This window comes from Papio anubis, chromosome 3, assembly GCF_008728515.1.
Source record: "Papio anubis isolate 15944 chromosome 3, Panubis1.0, whole genome shotgun sequence".
Lineage (NCBI taxonomy): Eukaryota > Metazoa > Chordata > Mammalia > Primates > Cercopithecidae > Papio > Papio anubis.
In genome coordinates, this window is record NC_044978.1 from 132054889 (window position 1) to 132073084 (window position 18196).

Consider the following 18196-nt stretch of genomic DNA (forward strand, 5'->3'; position numbering starts at 1 on the left):
CTTGATATTCCCAAAAAAGAATCGAAAAGTCCCCTTCAAGTATATCAACTTCTGTTACTAATTATTTTCTCATTTTGCATGAGTAACTTTTCTGAGTATGAAGTGGAGAGGTATTTACAGTATGCTCTCAACCATGCTAATGAGAATATCTCAGTAATTCATATTTGGCTTTAGTATGCCACATGAGATGTGGAGGAGAAAACAGTTTTTTTTCTTTGTTTTTTTTTTTCACTAATGATATTTTTCTTCAACTGCTAGTAAAAATCAATTTGTATTTTCCTGCACATGTGTAAAGTTACAGCAAGAAAAACCTTGTCAGCCAGGTGCAGTGGCTCATGCCTGTAATCCCAGCACTTTGGGAGGCCGAGGCAGGAGGATCGTTTAAGCCCCAGAGTTCAAGACCAGCCCGGGTAACATAGTGAGACTCTGTCTTTACCAAAAAAAAAAAAAATTTTTAATTAGTCAGGCATGGTGGTACACACCTGTAGTCTCAGCTATTCCAGAGGCCGAAGTGGGAGGATCATTTGAGCCCAGGAGGTTGAGGCTGCAGTGAGCTGTAAATGCACCACTGTACTGCAGCCTGGGTGACAGAGTGAGACCTTGCCTTGAAAAGAAAAGAAAAAAGAAAAATCATCCTGAAAATATTTTGGGTGGCAGAGAAAACTTTCTGCAGTTTAAAATTTTCTGCAAATAGTGTACAGGGTATAAAATGTAAGTTATATTCATCAAAGTTTTCTGTATGAGGTACAAGAAATCAAAGGCAGGCCATGCATGGTGGCTCATACCTATAACCCAGCACTTTAGGGAACTGAGGTGGGAGGATCACTTGAGGTCAGGAGTTTGATACCAGCCTGGGCAACATAGCGAGACCCCCATCTCTAAAAAATAAGAATAAAAAATAAATCAAAGGCAGAGTCATAATCAAGACCATGACACCATGTAAATTCTGTGTCTGCCCTTGACTCTATTATAACTGCTAATATTTTTTCAAGATGTTTTCCTGTCATTCTTATCACTTAATTAAGCATCAGTCACTTCCTTCCTATGGCCTCAGTGTATAAAAGACATTTTACAAGCTTTTCTCCCTTCAGCAATAACAGGTAACCTTTCGCTAAGTCCAGTTTTACATTTAAGTATATAACAACATGCTTAATTGTTAGATGCTCACAAGCTTTGCTTGGCATAGGTGTACCATGTATTATTCTATGTCTTTCCTTCCTACTGCCTATGATAGCCATTACCTTCTGAAATCTCAGTAAATAATGCACTACCCTATTAGCATTCTCTCTTCTGTTAGCCCTCCTCATGAGAATTATTCTTTCCCTCATCCCACGCCTAAAAATTCATTTGGCCTTTGTGAAGCATTTACATCAAGTCATTATTAAACTCTTCCCCGCTAGAATTATTAATAGTTGATAAAATATAGAAAATATGTTATTCATATGTGAGTGAAAGAACACTTAAGGTATAAAAAAGAACTACCTGGCCATATATTGCATGGCAATAACAATATTAGCAGCGATAATAATTGTAATAGTAACAATAATAATGGCTAACACTTTAGAAGCTACTGTGTTAGGCATCTCTGGGTGCTTTTCATGGTACAGAGACTCATTTGTTCCTCATAGTAACACTGCCTCTCAAGCCATGGATATGTGCACTTTAGAAAGAGTTTTTACTTAAAGTAAAAATTCCTATAGAATAGATGGTGTTGACCTCATCAGGTCATGATGCAGTTAGAAGTGCATCCCATCTTTTATGATGGCCATATAACATCACACAAATCAAGATAAACCCTTGATCCCCAAATTCTCAATGTATTAATAATGAACAGAGTTACACAAGAATTTTAGCATTTAAGGAAACAGGAGAGACAATAATACTGGAAATAATTTTTCAGAATATTTCTGTTCAGAGTGATGGCAGAGCGCAGGCCATATACATTGACAATTATTCCAGAACACAATTATTGTTTGGAACTATAAGCATGCAAACCCTGCCTCTTGGCTTATATGGATTTATTTATATTTAGGCCATTGAAATAGTGGTAAAAAGGTAGGTATGATATGCTAATTAAGAACAAACTTCCTTTTTATTTTTTAACCAAAGAACTCAATATCAACAAAAGACTAGTCAGTGGTATTCACCCTTTTTGATCATACACACCTATCAGTGAAAGCTTTGACTACACACCCTATTGTATTGTATTTATTTGTAAATTGTATGCATACATTGGTGTAACAGGTACATCCGTAAAACATACACATACATAGAATTTTAAAGATTGGGATAAAAATTAATACAAATAGAATTCCAACACTTTCTTACCACCTACCCAGAAGTTGTAACATTTTCTTCCCATACCCCAGTGAATTGCCTTGTGCCGCTTTGGCTACCAATAGGAGAAAAGGCGATGATATCATGGAAATTGTCTCTTTGACTCAGCAGCCACAGCATTTTGCAAGTATTTCTTTGAAAACTTACTTCATTGTGCTTTTCAATTTTTTTTTTTTTAAAACAACACTTAATACTGCCAGACAACAATTCAGACAGTGTGCTTTTTGTTTATAAAGAACAAGGAAGAGCTACTGGAATCCCACTTGTCCTTTGAAACATTTGCTGATCAAGTGTAGAAGTGAGGGCATGCTTTCTGGTCACCCACAGAACACACCCTGTGCTCTACTGGACCTTCAAACCAATGAAAAGAGCCAACACTTTTTGTTTTATCTAGCCAAAATTTGCTTATGTTTACCAAAACCTGAAAAGAAATTATATTTTAAATATAAATATAATGACCTCTTGAAATCACTTTGAAATTTTCTTTGTTTTCCTTTTTTGTTTCTCCAACATGTTCTGAAGTACACAGGCTGCATCAGTCAGCCATTTGTCCTGAGCAATAGTCTTTCAAAACTAGCAGAATTGCTTGAAAAAAGAAGACTATTAAGGAATTTAAACTCAAATAATTTGTTGACTGCTTGCTAGGTTTTACGGGGTAAAATGACTAATTCTTTTTTTTTTTTTTTTTTTTTTTTTGAGGCAGAGTCTCGCACCATCCCCAGGCTGGAGTGCAGTGGCGTGATCTCGGCTCACTGCAAGCTCCGCCTCCCAGGTTCAAGCCATTCTCCTGCCTCAGCCTCCCGAGTAGCTGGAACTACAGGCACCCGCCACCACACCCAGCTAATTTTTTGTATTTTTAGTAGAGATGGGGTTTTATCGTGTTAGCCAGGATGGTCTCGATCTCATGACCTCGTGATCCGCCTGCCTCGGCCTCCCAAAGTCCTGGGATTACAGACACGAGCCACTGCACCTGGCCTGACTAATTCATTTATTCAACGAGTATTTTCTGAGCACCTACTATGTACTTGGCACTATTCTAGGCACTGGGGATATAGGAATGAATAAAATAGCCCAAATCTCTGCCCTCCTAATTTTCTGATATGGAGAGAAAGTTCTTTTATAGACAGGGATGAGAATCCCACAGAAAACTCAGGAGTGATGTAACATTGCAGATGCTCACAAAATCTCTTTCCTCATCTCTTCTTTCATCCCCTATTTGAAAGGAAAGGTTTCAAAGAAATTTAGCATATTATGACGTTGTCGTATAAATGACCATCTTCTTCATAATTTTATAAACATTCGTCCTGTGCAGAGTAAAAACAACTGGACTACATAACAAATTATACCTGGTGAGAGTTGGGTAAAGAATTACCACTGGATCCAGTCCACCAACCCAAATGTTTTTCTACATGGATTAGTTGAGATGAGCTCCTCATTTCAGGAAAAGTCCTTGGTTCACATATTCCCACTGCAGGACTTCCTGAGCCCACTGTGTTCATCATTCCCACCACCAACACAAAAATATAAAATTGGCTCTGGAAATCCTTCACAGATAAGAAAAGGAAGATGGTGAGGTTGGCTTTTTAGCTGTGATCAGCAACCAGGCTGGTCTTTGCTATGAGAATCACATGGGGGACCATGATCTGGATGGCCGTCTCAGGAAGGGAGGGCTAATGAAGTGGTCTCTGGTCATCATTCCTAAGAAGAGAGAATGGACAGCAAAGATTGCAGCACCTGCCACAGCCCACCTGCTGCAGATTCAGACCCCCCAGTGGGGCCAGGTGGTTATGACTAACCCCTAGCACTGTCTACATTTAGTGGTGATGGATGCCAAGGAGGGGGCAGTGTCCCCTTGGATCTGGTTCTAAAGCCTAGAACCAAAGCATATGTGGAAAGTTGTAGGGTCATGAGTTAAGGGACAGAAATGAGCAAGAGAGAAGCCCTTGGCTCGTTTATTCCCACTGCAGGCCTTCTTAAGCCCTCTGTGTTCATCATTCCCATTGTCTTTCAAGCCCAAGCTCATTCTTTGTTCTCATGGGCACTCCTTTTTAGGATATCTTATGCCCCTCTTCACTTTATGTTGTGTGATACCAACTCTTCAGTAGTTTTTTGTATTATTTAACTTCATGTGTTTATCTGCTCTTGAACCAGAATATAAGTGTCTTAAGGGCAGGATTTATGTGGTTTACTTCTGTTTATTCCTCTTAGCCCCTCGCACAGTGCTGTATACATAGACATATTATACATACTATATTTTTGTTGAGCAAAGCGAAGAATGGCTGGCAGTTGGAGAATGAAGAGAAACTGGAAAATTTTAAATTTAAAAATCACAAAAACAAAGCAGGTTTAAGGCAAGAAAGCAAGAGGGTGGAAAGTGATTAAAATGAAGGTGGCAGAAAAAACAGAAAGCATTCCTCTTGGAGTTTGAGTCTGTTGTAGTGTGATCTCTTCTGTGTATGCATGTACGTGTGTGTAATGCATATGTGCACAATGCATGCATGCATGCCTTCATTGGGTTTCTCTTCCGAACTAAGGAAATGCAAGCAATTTATTGTTTTACTTATTTTATGGCAGGGCTTAACACTTTCCATTTGAGTGAATGACTTTTAAGAATGACATTGGGTAAGTATAATGGTGAACCCTACAATTAATACATTGGTGAAGAAAAGTATACTAGTCATATTAAGGTACGTTTTATATTTCTAAAACACTGTAATAAAATTTAAATCTTTTGCTTTCCAGCTATCAGTGGTAGCTATAGGAATTAGCATATACAGAACATCAAATGTGGAGGTGCTCTTACAGTTTCTGGAAGATCAAAATACTTTCCCCAACTTTGAGCATCTGGCATATTGGCAAATACAGTTCAACAATATAGCTGCTGTCACAGTATTTTTTGTCTGGATTAAGGTAATTTTTAAATTTCATGTTCTACATTTTAAGTAATATTTTCTTTCAAAAATAATTGAGTTCCACAAAATCATAGAATACTTGAATTCGAAATTCAAGTGACTGGCCAGAGCTACTCCATATTTACTTGGTTTTGAGACAGGGTCTCACTCTGCCACCCAGGCTGGAGTGCAGTGGTATGATGACAGCTCATTGCATCCTCAACTTCCCAGGTTCGAGCGAGCCTCCTACCTCATCCTCCGAAGTCACTGGGACTACAGGCATGTGCCACTATATCCAGCTAATTTTTAAATTTTTCTGTAGAGACAAGGTCTCACTATGTTGCCCAGGCTGGTCTTGAATTCCTGGGTTCAAGTAATCCTCCCACTTCTGCCTCCCAAAGTGCTGGGATTATAGGCATGAGCCACCATACCAGGCCTTATATTTTACATATGAAGTAAACTATTGAGACTCATATGATCATTCCTCTCACTGTCAATGATATACTTCTCCTGCTATCTGAATTAGTGCAAGATCAGTCCCTATAGGTTTTGTTTAACAAATGCAGTAAGAGGCCTTTCAGTGTGTTAGCTGGGCCTGGGGCCCGGGGCTGCTCTGACACAGAGGCAGGTCTGAGTTTTACCTGATATGAGATGAACAGGTGAAGGAAAAGGAACTCAGAGAGAGGGAAGGATCAGGTGGAGGGAAGGGGAGAGTTGCTGCACTTGGAAGTGCTTGCTGGAAGGAATCGCCTCTTTTCCAGGTAGAGGCTGTAAGGGAAGCTTTACCTAGAATTAAGGTTGGAATAGACACTGCTTCCAAATAGTTCCTTCCTCACTCATTTCCTTATCGTCTCAAGACATAATGTGCATTTCCATGTGTGTGAAAGGTTATGACATTTCATATACAATGAGCCTCAATTCTGGAGATGGAGGAAATTTCAATAATTCTCAGGCAGCAGCTGCCATCCCGTCACCAGCACAGGCTCTGATTGTGCCGTCCAGATGTAACTACTAGCCACATGTGCCTATTTAAATTCACATTTAAATTAATTAAGCTTAAATACCATTAAAAATGCAGTTCCTTGGTCCTACTGGCCACACGTTAAGTGTTCAGTGGCTATATGTGGCTACTCTCTAGGACAATGGAAATGTAGAACATCTCCATCATCACAGAACGTTCTCTTGAACAGCACTGTTCTAGAAGGTACTTACCCATTATGTACTTTCCTGAGTTGGCATTCATACCTAGAAGGCCTGAGGTTTATCAAAAGGCATAGATCCAGAGCAGGCACGGTGGCTCATGCCTGTAATGCCAGCATTTTGGGAGGCCAAGGTAGGCGAGTCCTCTGAGCCCAGGAGTTCAAGACCAGCCTGGGCAACATGGCAAAACCTCATCTCTATTAAAAATACAAAACTTAGCTGGGGGTGGTGGCACTTGCCTGTAGTCCTAGCTACTTGGGAGGCTGAGGCGGGAGGATTGCTTGAATCCAGAAGGCAGAGGTTGCAGTGAGCCAAGACTGCGCCACTGCATTCCAGCCTGGGCAACAAAGTGAGACCCTGTCTCAAAACAAAAAAAAAATGCATAGACTTTATCCTGTATTTCTCATGCTATTTATTTATTGACATGCTTGTTCAAGAGAAACCATCACTAAAGCACAAAACCTTGATTGCAACATAGTAATAATAATAGTAATAATAATCAAATAGCAAAAATAATGATAGTAATAAGAATGTTCTGTGGTGATGGAAATGTTCCATATTTCCATTGTCCTAGGCAGTAGCCACTAGCCACGTATAGGCATGGAACACTTAACATATGGCTAGTGGGACCAAGGGACTGAATTTTTAATTGTATTTAATCTTAATTAATTTGAATTTGAATTTAAATAGCTGCACATGTTTGGATAGCACAGTCAGAGCCTGTGCTAGTGACAGGATGGCAGGTGCTGCCTGAGAATTACTGGTTTCCTTGATTATTATTAGTTTAATAATAATAATCAAGATAGTAATAATAATCAAGATCTCAGCTGGGCACAGTGGCTCATGCACTTTGCGAGGCTGAGGCGGGCGGATCACCTGAGGTTGGGTTTGAGACCAGCCTGGCCAAGATGGTGAAACCCTGTCCCTACTAAAAATACAAAAAAAAAAAATTAGCTGGGTGTGGTGGCATGTGCCTGTGATCCCAGCTACTTGGGAGTCTGAGGCAGAAGAATCACTTGAACCCAGGAAGCGGAGGTTGCAGTGAGCTGAATTGTGCCACTGCACTCCAGCCTGGGCAACAGAGCAACACTTAGTCTCAAAAAAAAAAAAAAAAAAAAAAAAAAAAAAAGATCTCAAATGCATTGGGATTGTATTAAGTAATGTGATTACAGCAATCCTCAAAAAATATTTCACTGGCCAGAAACAATGTATAACAGACCTTTAAGTAAACTTCTAGAGATTTACCTGCAACGTGTGTCTCAGGCTGTTGTGTTTTATTTAGTGCTTCTCTTGGAAATGTCTTGCCCCTCCGTACTTTATCATTAAGGTCTTTAAGGCGGGGATCATGACTCCACTTCTAATATCTCATCATGTGCTCTTCCACTGAGGCTTCTACCTAAAGCTACACAATCTGGGCAGCCATCCTCAGTGCCTTATCTACCAACATGCTCAATATGGCTTTGTAGTCAGGCAGAGCATGGTTCACTACCAACATGCTCAATATGGCTTTGCAGGGTTCACTGTCTACCAATAGGGTTCACTATCTACCAACATGCTCAATATGGCTTTGCAGTCAGGCAGAGCAGGCTTTGCAGTTCAGGCAGAGCAGCTGGCTGCAGGCTCCAGCTGACTCCTGGGGATAGAATGCCAATATTTCAGACATTGCAGAGATTTGAGGCAATGTACATAAAGCCCTCCACACATAACTGATTCACAACAAATGACAATATTATGCAACAAGAACTTCCTGGGGGGTTTTATAATTAATTTTTATTTGTGTGGAGTTTTTTTCACTCTCTTTTACTTTAATCATTTCTGGGGGGAAAGCATCACTAGTCACAGTTCATGGCAGCCTCAACCTCCCAGGTTCAAGCAACCCTCCCACCTCAGCCTCCTAAGTAGCTAAAACCACAGGTGTGTGTCACCACACCTGACTAATTTATTTTTATTGTTTAGTGAAACAGAATCTTGCTGTATTGCGCAGGCTGATCTTAAAGTCCTGGGCTCAAGCGATCCTCCTGCCTCAGTCTCCCAAAGTGCCAGGATTATAGATGTGAGCCACTGCAGTCAGCCTTTTTTTTTTTTTAATTGTAGTGATACACACAGCATAAAACCTACAATTTTAACCATGTTTAAGTGTACAATTCAGTGGCATTAAGTACATTCACAGTGTTGTGCAACCATCACCATTATGCGTTTTCATTATTCTAAACTGAAACTTTGTATCTATTAAACACTGACTCCCAATTCCCCCCAGTCCCTGGTAACCTCCATTCTACTTTCTGTCACTATGAGTTTGACTATTCTAAGTACCTCATGTAAGTGGAATCATACAGTATTTGTCCTTTTGTGTCAGGCTTATTTCACTTTGCATAATGTTTTCAAGGTTCATCCATGTTGTACCGTGTCAGAATTTAATTTCTTTTCAGAATGAAATAATGTTTTATTATGTACAGTCACACCACTTTGTTTATCCATTCATCTGTTGATCAGTCTTCTCTCTCTTTTACAGCTTTTCAAATTCATCAATTTTAACAGGACCATGAGCCAGCTCTCGACAACCATGTCTCGATGTGCCAAAGACCTGTTTGGCTTTGCTATTATGTTCTTCATTATTTTCCTAGCATATGCTCAGTTGGCATACCTTGTCTTTGGCACTCAGGTCGATGACTTCAGTACTTTCCAAGAGTGTATGTAAGTATATATGAAATTAAGAAGAAAAATTTAATCAGAGTTGTCACTGCTTCTCAAGAATAAATCTTCATATGAGGTTGCTATATGACCACCAAGTATTTAAAACTAGTTATTTTAAATAAGAATTAATTACCTTTTCCCAAAACATTGATCTACCAATGCAAAGAAGACGATGCTTAAGATAGCAGCCCAAAGTAGTAAGATACAGTTAACAGCCATAGGAAACCAACACTGTTCTAAAGACTGAGGTTTTCTTTGCACCAAATGCAGATGGTAGCTTCTAGAAGGCTGTTTGCCTATATTCTTACTCCTGCTGAATATTGTTGCCATATATTTAGAACTTCAAGTTATTTTCTAAGGAAAAAAGCAAGATATTTCTAATATTCTAGGGTAAACTCAGACCAGTACAAGAATTTTCAGGTTTTTTTCCAAAGATCCCAAATGTGAAATAACAAAAAGCAGCCAATGTCAGATTTCTATGCCATTTAGAAAGGAGTTAGTTTAAAAAGGAATGGAAGTGATAGAGTTTCGTGCATAGATATCTCTAATTAATATTGCTGTTGATAAAAGCGATTTTACTAAGACCCAGCACTGACAACACTTAGCCACTTTGACCCCATTTTAAGTACATGTCAGAATATTGGATCTTTGAGCACAAACCATTTTGGGTTTTGGGTGGGAGTTGTTGTTTTGTTTTGTTTTTGAGGCGGGGTCTTGCTCTGTTGCCCAGGCTGGAGTGCAGTGGTGTGATCATAGCTCACTGCAGCCTTGAACTCAGCTGCCTCAGCCTGCTGAGTGGCTGGGACTACAGGTGTATGCCACCATGCCTGGCCAAGTTTTTACATTTTTTTATGAGAATGGATCTCCCTGTGTTGCCCAGGGTGGTACTGAACTCCGGGACTCACACTATCCTCTCACCTCAGCTTCCAAAAGTGCTGGGATTACAGGCATGAGCCACCACACCAGGCCCTTTTCTTTTTTTTAAAGAAATTTTTAACTTTAGACCCAGGGTGACTGTTGTCAAGGTTTAGAGTTAACATGTTTTACCTAGATTATGTGTTGAATTGTTATAGCCAATTGCTTTATAAGTTATTGAATAATAATTGTATTTTCTTTTTTTGTTGTTGTTATTTTTGCTTTTTGAGATGGAGTCTCGTTCCATCCCCCAGGCTGGAGTGCAGTGGTGCAGTCTCAGCTCACTGCAACCTCTGCCTCACGGGTTCAAGCGATTCTCCTGCCTCAACCTCCCGAATAGCTGAGATTACGAGTGCCCGCCACCACGCCCAGCTAATTTTTGTATTTTTAGTATAGACGGGGTTTCACCATGTTGGCCAGGCTGGTCTGGGATTCCTGACCTCGTGATCCGCCCGCCTCAGCCTCCCAAAGTGCTGGGATTACAGACGTGATCCACTGCACCCGGCCTGTATTTTCTTTTTAACCAAATGGAAATAACCTCTGTAGCATGAAAGCATTTTATTATTATTGCAGAAGGCTTTAATTGCTGATATAAGTAGCAAGACTTTTTAAATGGGATTGACAATTTTCTGTTATTTGGCAGCTACCTATACTGCTAAAAAGGTCCAAAAATATGAAATCATCTTTAAGAAATGTTGCATCTACTACTGGACATTCTTTGTTTTTGTATTGTGGTGTTTTGTTTTATTTTTATAGCTTCACTCAATTCCGTATCATTTTGGGCGATATCAACTTTGCAGAGATTGAGGAAGCTAATCGAGTTTTGGGACCAATTTATTTCACTACATTTGTGTTCTTTATGTTCTTCATTCTTTTGGTATGTACATTTTTATTTATAGTGAGGTTCAATTTAAACTTCATATTCATAAATCCTTGTCTTCTCTTTTCTCTCACACTCTATGTCCTATCGTTTTTAAATACTCAGGAAGTAGAAAAACGTGTGGATGTTGGAAAACTTGTTTTCCTTTTATTCACAGTTTTAAGACTTATATCAAATACCTTTTCCATGGTCTTTCATTGATCCGTATATATGTGTCTATTCAATGCAAAAAAAATTAGATCTTTTCCATGGTCTTTCATTTCTCTCTATATATGTATCCATTTGACGCAAAAAAGAAATTAGATCAAATACAAATTTATAAAGATACCTAAAATAGTGCTTTGCCTAAAAAGTAGAACATGCTTACATGCTTTTTAAACATGTGTCAGCACTTTTGTAATCACTTGCTAGCATGACTTTTCTCTCTTCTGTTCTTTTTAAAAAATAAGAACTGAAAAGCAAGCTAGATCTAGGATGTCAAGAGTAATAGTTGAGTGAATCATCGCATGTCAAAGTTAGGATATTCTGTTTTAAATTATTTATATCCCATTCATCTAGAGACTGCCTACAGAGAATATTCGGATAATTAAGTTTAAAACTAAATGTGACAATGAATGGAAATTACATTAAAATTATTTTCAAAAATAATTTGATTCTCTTGATTTGGTGCAAATGAACATTTTTAATGTTTTTGCCCTAAGTTAATTAAGTTTTTTTTAAGGTGTTTTGTTTTTTTTCTTAACATTTATGTATTCACTTGTCTACTGAGAAGGTGTTAAGCCAGCTTAATTTAGGCGGTATTTTTCATCTAAACACTAACAGTCATCTTAAGAACAATTTTCTTAAGAAAATAACATTTTTTCATTTCAATAAATTGTGTAAAGATCCCTTGAGGAAGGTTGAGTGATCACATTTTCAGCAATTCAGTGTAATAACTCTAACGTCAGTCCAGGTATTACTGGTTAAGTGTATGGTATTTATTGATTGGGTATTAGATGTACTGTATTAATTTCCTATTTTTTTAACTATTTTTTTTCTGGGGAGACACAGCCTCTGGTGTAAAACAAAGGCATGTTCCCTAGCTGTACTTTAACAGGACTGAAAAGGTCAGGAATATTATTCAAGTCCATATGTGTCTTGCTGTATGCATGGATTATGGCTCGTGTTTAAACTTACACCTCTTAAGCTTCTTCTTCCTATCATATATTAAAGAAAACAATAGAGAGAAGAATAAGCCTTTGTTACTCTACCGTTGATAGTACTTTGGATTCTAGAGTACCTGAATCTCTACTAAGAAAGCAAAAACCAGGAATTGAGAGTCCTGCACCAGACCCTTCAGTTGATCTCAGGCCACCTAGTTTTCTCCGTTTATCAATCTGCCAAACAAAGGATGGATAGAATCGTGGCAACTGGAAATGCTCAAATGTGGAGTTGTTTGAATGTGGTCCTTTAGTAGGCAGCCGTCTTACCAGATCTAGAGTATTCAGTCATCTTACCAGAGCAGTCACCAGAACATGACAAGAAGCTCTTAGTTTCCATCTTTATACTAAAATTGTTTTTTGGATGACGGCACAAAAAAGAATTGCTCTCCTAGCACCTCCCAGAGATATAGATGGATGGATGGATGGATGGATGGATGGATGGATGGATGGATGGATACATACATACATACATACACACACACACACACACAAATAGCTACATAGATAGAAGTCTACTTTCAATACACACCTGTCTTTTAAGAAAATGACAAGCTGAGCATAGGGTTAGCCACCTTTCTGAGCTGATTGCCTGGTGTTAGTTTATTGCCCCTGTTTAACAAGAAGGCACAGTGTGGCTCATGAGGTGGCTCAACTGAACCAGGATAACCCCACTCTTCCCCACATCAACAGGAAAGACATCCTGGTACAGGTGTCCATCTGATAATTAAGCGAACCTTGGGAGACAGGATGGAGAGGAGGGTGAGCTTCCTCTTCCCACACCTTCAAGAGCCTTTCTCAAGCACTTTCTATTTTTTGAAATCTCTTTAGAGGTCCCAGCCTTTGATCCATTTCAATTAAGATATTGGCATGCATTAGTTAACAGCCACTTGGAAGCAAAACTAGAACATTAGATCCCTGAGTTGGAAGAGAGAAGGGAGAAGATGTTACTTGGACTGCAGTTATCTGTACTTGGAATTGAGCATTTAGTCAAAAACTTACATGTATTCTATATTATATTCTCATTTCTGCTACAGAATTGTAAACAATATTCTTCCTTAATACAGAGGTTAATAGCCAACTAAAATAAGAGCGTTCTCATTTGTTCATTTCTCAACCATTTAATAAGTATTTACTGAGCCACTATATCCGTGTGTATATATAAAACATATATATACACACATATATAATATATATTATATATACATATGTATATATAATCTATATATAATATGTACTGTATAATACACCTTGTAGTGTTTTTTGTGGATTGTGTACTATGAGGTAGTATGTTAGATACTGCCAGTACCAGGGTAAGGAAAACAGCCTGATTCGGCCTTAAGAAGATTCCTCAGACTTGGGGGAAAACAGACATTATCAAATAGAAATACTTGCAAACCACGGTTATGTGTTAAAAAGGAAAAACAAAGGAAGAGCATGTAAAAAAAGTGGGGGGACCTGATCTCCTGGATACAGTGCTTTGAGAAAGTCTGTTGTTGGAAATGCAGACCATTACTACTGGGGAAGAGAAAGATCAGAAAAATGAACTCACCATTACCAAATGGTAATAGTAGCTGTCAATTAGGTAGCACTTACCTGCATCAGGACCTGTCCTGAGCACTTTACATAGATTGTCTCACTAACCAGCCCAACAAATATGTAAGGGAGATACTATTATTTTCCCATTTTATTAATGTAAAACAAATAATTCTTTAAAATTAGACTGAGAAAAGTGAAGCGACAATCTTAGCAGTGCTAGGACTGAAACCCGAGTTTGCTTGACTCCAAAGCCTATCTCTCTTCCAGAAACTTTCTTTACTATCTTCCTACTAGGCCTGCTGTATTCCTATTTGCAACAGCCTTTTAAACTCTTCAACCTGTAAATTTCATATATGATTATATAAAAAAGCTTGGAATAAGCCTACAGTTCTACTTATCTGTGTTAACCGTTGAAATTTGAAGAGCTTTTTAGAATTCTATACCCTCCAGTAGTGTATGTAAAAGTTTCTAAATATAGAGAACATAGGTAAGCAAAAATAATATTAAATAAAATAATCTCACCATTCATAGGTAAATATACTAATATTTTGCTGTATTTTATTCTTGTATCTTTTCACAAAGTATATCACAAAATTTTTCCTGTGGCATGACTTAAGGGAGAAAATAATCTTCCCAAAACATGTGGCAGCAAAACTGTTAATTTGTGACATCAGGCCGTGCACAGTGGCTCACGCCTGCAATCCCGGTACTTTGGGAAGCCGAGGCGGGCAGATCACTGGAGGCCAGGAGTTCGAGACCAGCCTGACCAACATGGTGAAGCTCCGTCTCTACTAAAAATGCAACAGTTAGCCAGGCATAGTGGCACATGCCTGTAATCCCAGCTACTCAGGAGGCTGAGACTCAAGAATTGCTTGAACTCAGGAGGCAGAGGTTGCAGTGAGCTGAGATCACACCCCTGCAGTCCAGCCTAGGCAATATAGTGATATTCTTGTCTCAAAAAGAAAAGTGTTTTTTAGTAAATAAATATTAATTTATGTCTTCATAAAGCACTCAGGAAAAAAAAAAGGATAAACAAAAAGACGTGTCAGTTTTTTTATTGATATTTCCAAATTATGTTTCTTCCTTTAATTTTTGCCCTCCTTTCATTTACAAACAGAATATGTTTTTGGCCATCATCAATGATACTTACTCTGAAGTGAAATCTGACTTGGCACAGCAGAAAGCTGAAATGGAACTCTCAGATCTTATCAGAAAGGTAGGAAAAGCCTTAATTCTCAGAATTCTTCTGTTTCTGACATAAAATGAGCATTGTCTCAGCCAGATTTTCAAATCAACATTGATCCACTGAAATTGTTGAAATAATACATCGCTATATTTCAGGAATAATTTAAATGTTCCCTATCTTGGAGTCTTGATGGATGTACTGCTATCTTGAATTTTAATTCTGGGAATCCTTTTCTGTCCTGGAATTAAATTTTCAATAATCTTTTGACACTTTAAGAGCTGAGCTGAAGGTTCATTACCTTTATTATTTTGACATCTACTCTAGCTGGCTCTCACTTCAGGATCCTGAGTTGAGAATAAACTAGAAGGGAAGATTACCTAAAGGAATTCCCACCTCTTCTATCTCAATTACCATTAAAAAAAAAAAAAAAAGTTTTAGAGGAAAATACTTAGTAGTTCACCCTTTACCCTTGACCTTCCGTGGCAGTTTTAAAATAAGCAAAGGAAAAGATTCATGAATTCAGGTCCTAGCCTGGGGCCTGAGAACTTTCACTTATGCACCGTCTCAGGAAGGGTTTCATTGTTAAATAGAAGGGCAGGACAGGAAAGTTGGGCCTCTTTGTTCTTCTCAATGTAACTGCTTTATTTGGTTTAAAGTATCAAACGTATACAGCAACAAATAACCACATTTAAAATACACAGTTTGTTTCCCAACATCATTTTGCTAAGCCATAGTGACTCCTGAACTAATTTTTTTTTTGCCAAGCCTTAGGATTATGTTATCTGTGATTTATGTTGCGATAGAAAAGCCTCTTAAAACAAAGTCCTTGGGATGGGACCTAAGAGTCACATTATCTTGATTCTGCATAACAGTTGCTTACATGTTAGCAAATCTCCAGTGTGTATGCAAGCACTCCTCATTTGGCACAATTCTGATACACACAAACTTCGGTTACCCCAGTTTTGTTATGTGACACCACCTTCAACAACACAGTTCACATTTCAGTTATCACAGGATATTAACTGTGAGTAACAGCACAAAGTACAAACTCCACTGCTCGCTCTTCAGTGTATTGATCAGTTACCTGAGTAACAGATGTGCAGGCTGAGCAGGCTCACTGGCAACAAGAGCAAAACTCCGTCTCAAAAAAAAAAAAAAAAAAGAAAAGAAAAGAAAAAGAGAATGGGCTAGCAAAGAAATGAATAATGGTAACCCTGGAAGTGAAATTCAAAACAGAGTAATGGATTTATAGAAGAAATAGCTGAGTGAAGAAGAAACGGGAGTGTTGACACTGCGATCATTCAAGATATCCAGATATGGAACCAGAAGAACTTAGGGCACGTCTATCAACTTGAATGAGGAAAATAGGTGTGACAAAACGGATGAAGATGTCTTGAGGAAATGATGCCTGCAAAAAAACTTCGCATTAAGGGAACTCTTATTAGAGATAATTCACAATAATGAAAATCCAAAAGAAAAAATGTTGGGGCTGGACATGGTGGCTCACTCCTATAATCCCAGCACTTTTGAGAGGCCAAGGTGGGTGGATCACTTGAGGCCAGGAAGTCGAGACAAGCCTGATCAACATGGTGAAACCCCGTCTCTATTAAAAATACAAAAATGAGCCAGACGTGATGGTGCACACCTGTAATCTCAGCTACTCAAGTGGCTGAGGCATGAGAATCACTTGACAACCAGGGAGGCGGAGGTTGCCGTAAGCCGAGATTGCACCCCTGCAATCCAGCCAGGGTGACAGAGTAAGACTGTGTCTCAAAAAAAAGAAAAGAAAAATATGTTGGAAGCTGATCCACATTTAAGAAGGAATATGACAATTCACTAATGCATAGAAAAGAAGTTCACTCCACACATTGTAAAGTGTACAATGTAATATTATCCAATGAAAACAAGGCAAGTGCTATTTAAACTACTCTGGATACATTTTTTACAAAGAAATAAAACACTTTAGTTTTTTTTTTTTTTTTTTTTAAATTTATTTATTATTATTATACTGTAAGTTGTAGGGTACATGTGCATAACGTGCAGGTTTTTTACATATGTATACTTGTGCCTTGTTGGTGTGCTGCACCCATCAACTCGTCATTTACATCAGGTATAACTCCCAATGCAATCCCTCCCCCCTCCCCCCTCCCCATGATAGGCCCCGGTGTGTGATGTTCCCCTTCCCGAGTCCAAGTGATCTCATTGTTCAGTTCCCACCTATGAGTGAGAACATGCGGTGTTTGGTTTTCTGTTCTTGTGATAGTTTGCTAAGAATGATGGATTCCAGCTGTATCCATGTCCCTACAAAGGACACAAACTCATCCTTTTTGATGGCTGCATAGTATTCCATGGTGTATATGTGCCACATTTTCTTAATCCAATCTGTCACTGATGGACACACTTTAGTTTTTAATGTTTCTAATGTTTTATATTTTAGTGTATTAAATCAATATTAGTTTTCTTCTTTTTTAAACTCCCTATACATTTATAACTGACACTAAGGGAGTGTTTAATGTTTTGATTAAAAGTTTTATAGATCACAGAACAATTGTAATTCTTCCCACTGATTATTCAGATCATTTGGCACAATTTCAGCCTGCATGGTCACCTACAGTACTGCACTATGTGCAAAGCAAGGTCAGGTCTGAAGTTTGCTAGTGAAAAATCCTTGGCCAGGGGCAGTGGCTCACGTCTAGCACTTTGGGAGGCCGAGGCAGGCGGATCGCTTGAGCTCAGGAGTTCGACACCAGCCTGGGCAACATGGTGAGACCCTATCTCTACAAAAAAAAAAAAAAAATACCCAGGCGTGGTGACTCACACCTGTAGTCCCAGCTACTTGTTGGGGGCTGAGTTGGGAGGATCACTTGAGCTCAGGAGGTCGAAACTGCAGTGAGCCAGAGTCATGCCACTGCACTCCTGCCTGGGTGACAGAGTGAGACCCTGTCTCAAAAAAAGGGAAAATACTCATCTACATTTCACTGGGTTTTTTGTTTGTTTGTTTATACACACTTAAGGAAATTACTGTCTAGAAGATAGATAATATAAAATATAAAGACACAATTCATGATTCGAGTTTCTTAGTATTCGTAAGAACGGTTACACAGTCCTTTATGCTCTGAGGCAGACAGCTATAGCATATATAGTAATTTTTGTTTCTATCACATAAACTTGAATACACATATGAGTTCTTCATGACTTACTGAAAGACCCTGACTTTTTCCATGTAACTCTTCCACAAGTGTTTTATGGAAAATTGGATACATTAACTATTCATTCATCCAGCACATACTTATTGAATGGCCAGTGTACACCAGGCTTATAGTAGTTACTACTGTGAATGGAAAGTAAAACAAAT

General features: G+C 38.6%; 1 protein-coding gene across 1 annotated transcript in view; it reads left to right on the forward strand.

Moving 5' to 3' along the window:
* The window catches only part of PKD2 (polycystin 2, transient receptor potential cation channel), a 71133-nt gene that overhangs the window by 40562 nt on the left and 12375 nt on the right, over positions 1–18196 (forward strand). The window contains exons 7-10 of the mRNA XM_003898943.5: positions 5080–5247; positions 8941–9122; positions 10794–10914; positions 14773–14871. Of these exons, the coding sequence (XP_003898992.1) occupies positions 5080–5247; positions 8941–9122; positions 10794–10914; positions 14773–14871 (570 nt within the window). The remainder of the gene's footprint in view (positions 1–5079; positions 5248–8940; positions 9123–10793; positions 10915–14772; positions 14872–18196) is intronic.